Source organism: Mus pahari, chromosome 3, assembly GCF_900095145.1.
Source record: "Mus pahari chromosome 3, PAHARI_EIJ_v1.1, whole genome shotgun sequence".
Classification (NCBI taxonomy): Eukaryota; Metazoa; Chordata; class Mammalia; order Rodentia; family Muridae; genus Mus; species Mus pahari.
The window spans coordinates 95120570-95131262 of record NC_034592.1 but is presented as its reverse complement, the minus strand read 5'-3'; the positions used below and the strand labels follow the sequence as shown (position 1 = coordinate 95131262).

Below are 10693 nucleotides of genomic sequence, written 5' to 3'. Positions count from 1 at the left end.
CCTCCCTCCCTCCCTCCCTCCCCCTCTCCCTCCTGGTGGTTGCTTTTTTTCTCCATCCCAAGTGGAAATGAGGAATCCTCACTTGGGAACTTTAACTTGTTGACATTTTTGAGTTCTGTGGACTGTATCCTGGATGTTTTGTACTTTTCTTTTTTCTTTTTTCTTTTTCTTTTTTCTAAATATCCACTTATTATTGAGTACATACTATGCATGTATTTTTGGGTCTGAGTTACCTACCTCACTCAGGATGATATTGTCTAGTTCCATCCATTTGCCTTCGAAACTCAGAATGTTCATGTTCTTAGAGCTGAGTAGTATTCCATTGTGAAAATGAACTACATTTTCTGAATCCATTCTTCTGTTGTGGGATATTTGAAATGTTTCCAGCTTCTGGCTATCACAAGTAAGGTCATTATGAACATAATGGAGCATGTGTCCCTGTGGCCTGTTGGAGCATCCTTTGGGTATACTTGCAAGAGTGGTATTGCTGAGTCTTCAGGTAGATCTATTTCCAATTTTCTGACAGACCTCCAGATTGATTTCCAGAGTGGTTGTACCAGTTTTCAATCCCACCAGCAATGGAGGAATATCCCTCTTTCTTCACATCCTCACCAACATGTGTTGCCACCTGAAGTTTTGATCTTAGCCATTCTGATTGGTGGGACCTCAGGGTCATTTTGATTTGCATTTCTCTGATTACTAAGGACTTTGAACATTTCTTTAGGTAATTCGCAGCCATTTGAGATTCCTCTGTTGTGAATTCTCTGTTTAGTTCTATTCCCCATGTTTTTGACTGGGTTGCTTGGTTTTTTGGTGGTTAGCTTCTTGAGTTCTTTATACATTTTGAATTATAGCCCTCTATCGGATATGGTACTAGTGAGAATTATTCTCAATCTGTAGATTACTGATTTGGCTTATTAACTATATCCTTTGCCTTACAGAAGATTTCCAGTTTCATGAGGTCCATTTATGAATGAATTCTTGGTCATTTTTTAGTGTATGAGCCATTGGAGCTCTGTTTAGAAATTTTGGCATGTGTCAATGAGTTCAAGGCTCTTTCCCACTTTCTCTTCTATTATATTTGGTGTATCTGGTTTAATGTGGAGGTCCTTGATCCACTTGGATTTGAGATTTGACAAATTTGGGCCTATTTTCTATATATATATATATATATATATATATATATATATATATATATATATATAGCCAGTTAGACCAGCACTGTTTATTGAAGATGATTTCTTTTTTTCATTGTATGTTTTTGACTTCTTTGTCAAAGATCAAGTGTCTGTACGTGTGTGGTTTTATTTCCCATGGTTTCCTTTCTGTCATGCTTGGATGTGATATATCTGGCATCATTTAGAAGAGATCAACTTTTAAAAGTGCCATCCCACACTCAAAAACTCTGATCCAGATTTTTTCCTGTTTAAAAGAACTGCAGGACCTAACCCTCAAGAGACTGGAGGCCCCAGGGAATTTAGAGGTCTGGTGGAATGGGGGTAGGGGGTGGGGACATCCTCATGGAGACAGAGGGGCAGGGAAGAGGAATAAGATGTAGAAAAGTCAGAGGGTAGACCAGGAGGGGAATAAAATCTGTTTCGTTTTTTTTTAAAGATAATACTCTACAAAGATATTCTTTAGGACAAAGAACATTTATAATTTGTATCAAGAAAATTACAGAAATAAACTATGATCTGTTTATAACAAAAAAAGACAATTCCAAATGAATAAAATAAAATAAATGTAAAAACTAACAACAGTAATCTGTGTGAATAGTTTTTGAGTTTTAACCAACTTTACAGCACTAGGCATAAATTCTATCCTTTCGAAAGGGCATCAAAAATTGCTGGTTTCTCCATTAGATAACTGTCATAGTATAGCAGTGGACACATCTTGCCAGATAGAATTCTATTTTACCATAACTGGTCTAGAGTTTGATAAGGCCTTTGAAGTCTTTTTCCTGCCAGTGCCCTGAGCAACTTTTAGTACCATGAATCCTATACAATGATAGAAACACCCCCAGTCAATTTGAGATTGATTTCTCTGTCTCCTGAAAATAAAATTTTTTTTTCTTTTTAATCAACATGGATTTGGTAGACAAACAAGGGCAAAGGCAATTGTCTGGATTATTTTAGACACATCTGAAGCCTCACTGACCAGCCACATATTTGTACTTACAAACATTTTAAATGTCCAATGTGTTTAATTATTAAATGAAGTACAACAATTTTAATAAATACTCAGTAGATGAAATGCCTGACAGTAGGGAAAAGGAACTTATAGAGCCCACCNCCAGCAGGAAGATGGGACATCAAGTGAGGGATGGGGTTGCCATCCCACAGTCACAACTCTGACCCATAATTGTTCCTGTCTGAAAGAATTACAGGGAAGGAAATGGAGAGGAACCTAAGGAAAAGAAGGTCCAGGAACAGGCCCAAAGTGGGATCCAGATCAAGGGGAGGTCCCAAGGCCTGGCACTATTACTGAGGCTATTGAGCGCTCACACAAAGGGACCTATCATGACTGCCCTCAGAAAGATCCAACAAGCAGCTGAAAGAGTCAGATGCAGATAGTTACAACCAACCAATGAACAGAAGTAGCTGATCCCTGTTGTTGAATTAGGAAAGGATGAAAGTAGCTGACCCATGTTGTTGAATTAGGGAAGGATGAAAAAAGCTGAGGAATAGAGGGAGTCTGAATGAGGACCAGCAGTCTCAATTAATCTGGATTCCCGAGATATCTCAAACACTGAACTTCCAAACAGGTAGCATACACCAGCTGATCTGAGGTCCCCAACACACATACAGTAGAGGACTTCCGGGTCTGTATTTATTCAGAGATGATGTAACTAACCCTCAAGAGACTGGAGGCCCCAGGGAATTTAGAGGTCAGGTGGGTGGGGGGATGGGGCATCCATGTGGAGACATGGGTTGGGGAGGAGGTATGGGATGTGGAACAGGTAGAGGGTAGATGGGGGAGGAGAATAAAATATGGAGTGTAAAAAATAAATTAATTAAAATAAAAAAATACAATGAGATAGAAAAAAAGGAACATAGATGTGTCACTGTTTTTTGATAGTCTAAACACTAACAAATTAGGTTATGATATGTATTGCATAATTCTCTAAATTTGGTAAATTAATTAAGCCTAACTTTAGACATTGATGAGGAAAAATTCACAAGGTCCCATCCCTGGATGTAGAACTTTCATCAATCAATATCTGCTTAGGGATGGAGAATCAATGTCCTCCAGAGATAAGTCCCTGAATAGAATTTCCAGTTCCATGCCTTAAATTCTAAACACACAAATACAGGAGGGACATTAAACAAACTCAATTAGCTTGTGTGTGTGTGTGTGTGTGTGTGCGTGTATGTGTGTGTGTGTGTGTGTGTATTTTATTTGTGCATGTGTGTATTTTTGTGTGTATATATAATAATTAGATAATAAAAACAAATCCATAGACTTGGGCAGAGTAAAAGATGGAGGGAGGGAAAAGTGGAGGAGGGGGAAATGAGAAGAGGTGGAAGAGGGAAGGTCAAGGAAATGATGTAAGTATATTATTCATGTATGAAATTACCCAAAAAGTAACTAAATAAAATTTATTTTTAAAAAAGATTAAGGAATAATAAGAAAATAAAAGTTTCATACATGCATTAAATCACATGGAACTTGTTTTACCAAAGCTGGTTTATTCTACATATTTCCAGTTGTATCTACTTTTATGTGAATGAGAATTTGTCCTTACTTTTATGACTTAATAATATTACATTTGCATGTGATCACATTTGGTATATTCATTCATTATTTGATGGATTCTTAGGTAGTATCAATTTCTTAGCTATTGTGAGTAGAAATGCAATAAATATGTGTGTATAGATACCTATTTGATATTTTGATTACACACACAAATAACAGAGTTTCTGAATCAAGATTTGGTCATCTTGTTTAAAAATCTTTGAGTAATCTCCATAATGTTTATTCATTAATAGTAGTGTTCCCTTTTCTTGTCTTCCTTATGCTTGGAACCTAGTTATGTATATTACCATTATACTTCACTTTTTCGTTCTCTTTTCTCTCACTTCTTTATTCCACTAACTATCAGTTTCCAAACAAAAAGTCTGTAATCAGATTGTGTCTTATTTTTGTTTTCAGGAGTTTTTAGGTATACTAAATAGAGCTACTGTTTCTGTATATTTAATGATTGCATGTGACATTTGGCAGAATAAATAAATAGGTTTTTATTTTGTGAAGCACGTGGGAAACAGAAGGAATGCCATTATATTATTTCTTTTGTCAAAATGATTATAATCTAAAGTATAAAATATTATTCCTTAACAGAGCCACTATCTTTTTACAATATCTCACTCACACGGTGATAAGTTTCCTTTTCCCACAGTTGTAAAATCTGTTAGTAAGTAGTTTGCAAAAATAATATATATTTGTTCAGTGAGGTACATTTAATGCTGAGTCTGGCCTGTAAAACATGTTAACTGAAGATGTCAAACAGTCAGGAAAATACAGGTTTCTGTAGTCATAAACAAACTCTAATGACAGATTTGGTCATAAAATTCTGATGTAACATCTCTGCTTGCTCAGCTTTTTTATGGCTTCCTTCATATCTTTGTTCCTTAAAGTATAGATGACAGGATTAAGAGCAGGGGTGACAGCAAAGTCAACAATGAACAGGTATTTGTCGATCGATGATGTGGGGAAAGGCCACACATAGAGAAACATGCATGGAGTAAAAAATAGAACAACCACAGTGATGTGAGCTGACAGAGTGACAAGCGCCTTTGACAAGTCCCCTGAAGACCTTTGCCAGACTGTGACCAAAATGAAGACATAGGAGAGGAGAAGCAAGAAAAAGGTCATCATGCTCATGAAGCCACTGTTGGCAGCAACAACAAACTCAAGCTTGTCTCCATCCGTGCACGCGAGTTGTATGATTCGAGGGAAGTCACAGTAAAAGCTGTCCACTCTGTTAGGACCACAAAAAGGCAGGTTCACAACAAAAGAGAACTGTGACAGGGCATGGACCACTCCAGTGACCCAGCCAGCAATTACAAATGAAATGCATATTCTAGGGCTCATGATGCTCAAGTAGCGCAGAGGCTTACAGATGGCCGTGTACCTGTCAAACGCCATGGCTATGAGCAGCACCATCTCCACTCCTCCCATAATGTGGATGGAGCAGATCTGAGTCATGCAACTGTGGAAAGAAATTACTTTGTGCTCTTTCAGAAGATCTGACATCATCTTGGGCACTGTGGTAGAGGAAAGTCCAACATCAATGAGGGACAGATTGGCCAAAAGAAAATACATAGGAGACTGTAAATGGGAGTCAGTAATTACCAAAAAGACAATGAAAAGATTTCCCACGATGATGCTTACATAGAGCAAAGAGAAGGTGGACATGAGGAAAATTGTACTTTTCCAAGAACTGGAGAGTCCCAACAATACAAATTCAAAAACTACAGTTTTATTTATTTGATCCATTGACTGGAACAGAGGAGACAATTTCAATGGACCTGTTGATAGAAAATGATAAAGTTGTCATCAGAGATAGCATAATGTATATCCATTAATTATAACTCCCTGTTTTGTTTATTGTCTGTATCAGAGTCAGAAATACAGGAATAACAGCAGGGAAAGGAAGAATAGTGATCAGGGGATCGTGAGAGAAGAGATGGAAACTAGAAGAGATTGAAGGCAGCATATTTCTTCAGTTCCAGTGTTTATTGCTGAAGCTGAAGAATCATGGGTTCAAGGCTCCTGGGATACAAAATGGTTTCACATAATGATAGTATATTATTAAATATATAAAGACAAGGAAGTTGCTAGATACTAAATGGATGCAATGGGCTACTTTTCTTGTTTTTGGTTTTTGGTTTGGGTTTTTTGTTTGTTTGATTGTTTGTTTGTTTTGTTTGGCTTTGCTCTGACTTTCAAAGATGCCTTTGTTTCTCCTGGCTCTGTCCCTATGAGTCTTTGCACTCAAGTCACAACTATGTTAAAATGCTATTTTCACATTAATGCTTTTGCAGTAACTTGCAAATTACTCCTAGCTGTATTTCTTACTTCTTCGTGGCCATCATGATTTTCTTGACAAACTGAACATTTCATCCCGTGTACCTGGTATGTGTTTTGTTTTTGTTTGCACAAGTGAAGGTCAGATATACAGATTGAAGTCATTCACAACATTTAAATATTTATTCTGAATAATACAGGTGTTGAGTGATTCCTTTCTTATAAGACAGAATATTCATATAGAAGTAAAATATGATAATCAATGCTTATACATATAATGCTTACACATGACTTTTATTAAAGAACTATTCTGCGAAGGGCTCTATGTTCAGTACACTATCTTACTTAAATTTGACACAATTCCCAGAGCTATTTTTGTTAGATCCATTTTATGCATGGAGGCAGTGAATTTTAAAAGGACGAAGTGTCAGAGTTAGGACTTGCATTCATAACTAAAGGATATAGTAACCCATGTTCCTAATTATCACACTGTGTTCTTCAAGGGCAATCCCTTTAATCATATGCTATGGTTCTTTCTTGGGCATATAATCAATTGACTAAAGTATATTCATTTTTTATTTTCCTTAAACTGCTAACATAGTGAGTTCTTTTTCTATTATTGCTTTAAAAAAATCTAGATGCTAGGTGTGGTAGCACTTGGGTGTGGGCAACAAAAGATGATCACCAATTCAATGTAATTGAGAGACCGATGGTGAGATTGAGATAAGAATTGGCTTCAGGGGATCTTGTGTCAAAATGCAAAGCAAGTAAACAAACACATAAATAAGGAAGGCTCTGGAATTCTATGCACTAATATTCCTTTCTCTCCAACTCCTCCTTTGTAAGGCCTTGACCAACTTTATTCATTCTACTGTGATATTTCCTTTTCTTTGGATTATTTTAGAGAAAATAATTATAAATCTTAATATCCTGTACAATAGTCACATTAATCTTAGTTTTCTTGGCATTACTGCAAAATTTCATGTTCTCAATCATTGTTTTATTTCTATGTTTCTACCTGTGGCTTCCTGACATCTATCAGCTATGTGCCTTTCCATATTTTATCAACATAAATTTTCTTTCATCAGAATGTGTACTGAGGGGTGTTAATTTTAAGTGAAACAACCTTTATTTTATATCAGGACCAGACTTTTTCTAAATTGTTGCTATGCATTTTTATATATTTGCTTTCTAATAATTCCTAAATCAGTTCCTTCCTCTAGATAACTATTTTCATTTTTTGCTTCGAATTCTCATTTCTTTTTTTTTTTGTGCATACATTTTAATTATGTTTTTCCAAAATCAGTCTTTTTTTTGTATATAAAGAGGTCAACACTCTATATATTGTTTGCAAAGAGAGGCTTCATAGCAATATTGGAATAATGGTACTGTCATTATTGAATTTGTCTTTACCATTACCAATAGTGGTAATCACAAAATTCACATTAAGTGTACTGAAAGTTTACATTTTAATACAAGGTTAATACATTTTTTTCAAGAGAAACATCCATGGTCTCTTCTTAATATCACAAACTTCAAAACAGAAAAACAAATTTCTAAAGTATTGCCTGAGTATTTGTTTTATGAGACCCTTCATACGTTTTTATTTTGCTAAAATGCTCTTTAACTCTTTAAAGCTTATGGGACTTAAGCTTACATTTCTCTCCTCAAACACCCTCTGTCCTCTTCCTTTCTTCTTTGTGCTACTTGGCTTCTTCAAACACATAGAACACTCAGTCTCCCTTCTTTACCCCCATGCCCCTCACTATTCCTCCTTTCCCCATTGGTTTTTCTTTTCTCCTTCCTTTATCTAACTCCCCTCTCCACTTTCTTCTTCCTTTTACTTTTTTCCATTCCCTGTTATTGGCTTTCCTTTCTGCTATCAGAAGTTAGACTTAATGACTCCTCATAGTAAAATAACAATGCAAAAGATTGTCAACCAGAATAGTACATGTTTGTTGGAAAATTCTGTTGTGATATGCACTTAAAATAATTCCTTATTAGTGAGTTCTTTTTTTAAATTTATTTATTATTATTTTCTTTATTTACATTTCAAATGCTATCCTGAAAGTTCCCTATACCCCACCCCCACCCCTGTCCCTGCTCCCCTACCTACCCACTCCCACTACTTGGCCCTGGCCTTCCCCTGTGCTGGGTCATATAAAGTTTACAAGACCAAGGGGCCTCTCTTCCCAATGATGGCCGATTAGGCCATCTTCTGCTACATATGCAGCTAGAGACTCGAGCTCAGGGGTTACTGGTTAGTTCGTATTGTTGTTCCACCTACAGGGTTGCAGCCCCCTACAACTCCTTGGGTACTTTCTCTAGCTCCTCCATTGGGGATCCTCTGTTCCATCCAATAGCTGACTGTGAGCATCCACTTCTGTGTTTGCCAGGCACTGGCATAGCCTCACAAGAGGCCGCTATATCAGGGTCCCTTCAACAGAATCTTGCTGGCATGTGCATTAGTATCTGGGTTTGGTGGCTGATGATGGGATGGATTCCCGGATGGGGTAGTCTCTGGATAGTCCATCCTTTCATCTTAGCTCTAAATTTTGTCTCTGTACCTATATCCTTTCATGGGTATTTTGTTCCTTATTCTAAGGAGGAATGAAGTATCCACACAATGGTCATCCTTCTTGGTTTTCCTGTGTTTTGCAAAATGTATCTTGGGAATTCTCGTTTCTTTATCTTGGCCACAATGAATGATACTATAGTCTCCATTCTTTCTTGTGTTTATATCAATCTACAGGATGTTTGTGGAGCATTCTATTTGGAGATCATGCTGTCAGTGTGATTTTCCAACTTAATTCTTGGGTGTATTTCTTAAGTACTTTTTGAAGTTCTGCAAGATACTGTACATAATTTTGATGAAACAACAGAATATTTCAGAGTATTTTAACCTTCTTATTATAGAAAATGAATATAACACATGAATTACTAATTTTAAACTGATTTATAAACTTATAAAAAATAAAAAAAGCATTTACAAATAATTTATTCACGATAACTTGAATGGAATTTTTAAGCTCTCAACTTCTGATTTTCAGTAAAATATAAAGCTAACAGAGTAAGGAAAAGCCTGTTAGAGCTATATATTAGCAGTGTGTTATGAAGTAGACAAGAATCTAATTCAGGGAATGCTATGTGAAGCAAAGAACCAAAATTTCAGTAATCAATTACCAAATTACATGACTGCCTGTAAAATTAAGACAAAGATTTACTATGATATTGAAGAAGAATATTTAAGGTAATTTAAGTTAGAAATACACAAAAAGACATAAGAAGGGCATAGACAGCATATACATTCTATTAAAATATTTTCTGATACATTTGACATCCTGTTTAAAATGGTAAACCAAACTATTATAATAGAATAAAGCAAGTTCAGACATATGAATCTATCAATTCCCAGAAGACTATGGATGAACTGCATAATTCCTGAAAGGTAGTATAAATATGATGAATTAACCCAAAATGGAAAGTATGAAATTTGGATAAGTGAATAATGACAGGTAGGGCAGAACACAGAAAAATATTATTGTTTAGGAAAAAAATATTATTGTTTAGCCATAGACTGGTTCTACTTAAGCAATGATGATTTTACCAAAATATAAAGAAATAGATAAAAATTGTCTATTTTTCAAAACACATTTCTATTTTTTTATTTTTTATTAGATATTTTCTTTATTTACATTTCAAATGCTATCCTGAAAGTTCCCTGTACCCTCCCTCTGCCCTGCTCACCTACCCACCAACTCCCACTTCTTGGCCCTGACATTCCCCTGTATTGGGGCATATAAAGTTTGCAAGACCAAGGGGCCTCTCTTCCAACTAGGCCATCTTCTGCTAGCTATGCAGCTAGAGACACGAGCTCTGGGGGCACTGGTTAGTTCATATTGTTGTTTTATAATCACATACAAATCTAGAAACTTGATTTTTGAAAAGCTCTTTTCTAGCTGCATAGGTAGCAGAAGATGACCTAATCGGCCATCATTGGGAAGAGAAGCCCCTTGGTCTTGCAAACTTTATATGACCCAGCACAGGGGAAGGGCAGGGCCAAATAGTAGGAATGGGTGGGTAGGGGAGCAGGGACTGGGGTGGGGGGTATAGGGAACTTTTGGGATAGCATTTGAAATGTAAATAAAGAAAATAATAATAATAATTTAAAAAAGAAAAGCTCCTTTACCCGTGTGTGTGTGTGTGTGTGTGTGTGTGTGTGTTTGTGTGTGTGTATGTGTGTGTGTGTGTGATTATCAATATCTACCACAATATAATATTATGGTATAAGTACTAATTATTTTTTCATCATAAATATTCTGTACTTATAGGAAGATATCCTATAGCTTTTCAGATTGGAAGGAATAGTTGAATTGCTATTATATATTGAAGATACAGACAGACATCGCTTTTTTATTATGATCTTATGTTTTAGAGAGAAAGCAGAAAAATCTAAATACTAAACATAGTACTTTAAAATATTACTGCTTTGAAGACTATTTGAGTTTCTATCCACTCAGTTTCAGCTATGAGGAAAAATCTCAAAATTTACAAATGACCTTGAGTAAGTTAAGCTGAGATTGAAACATAAGGATGAAAAAAAGTAAAGTGTGAAAAACAAAAGCACAGAACAAGGTGAGGGGAGTGAGACCCGAAACCAGGTTAG

General features: G+C 36.0%; 1 protein-coding gene across 2 annotated transcripts; it reads right to left on the bottom strand.

Moving 5' to 3' along the window:
• Positions 1-3086: 3086 nt before the first annotated feature.
• On the bottom strand, positions 3087-5525 carry LOC110318910 (olfactory receptor 4F21-like). Of its 2 annotated transcripts, XM_021194247.1 has the most exons (2): positions 4597-5496; positions 3087-3098 (listed from the first exon to the last, which is right to left on the bottom strand). In XM_021194247.1, exons 1-2 carry the CDS (start codon positions 5494-5496, stop codon positions 3087-3089), a joined length of 912 nt encoding a protein of 303 aa, XP_021049906.1. The 2 variants fall into 2 exon arrangements, with proteins under 2 accessions (XP_021049906.1, XP_021049905.1); XM_021194246.1 differs by lacking the exon at positions 3087-3098 and having other exon boundaries at positions 4471-5525.
• Between the last annotated feature and the right edge of the window lie 5168 nt (positions 5526-10693).

Bases quoted from the DNA above. Each gene is read 5' to 3' on its own strand.
- LOC110318910 (XM_021194246.1), bottom strand. From the start codon at position 5,496: ATGGATCAAATAAATAAAACTGTAGTTTTTGAATTTGTATTGTTGGGA.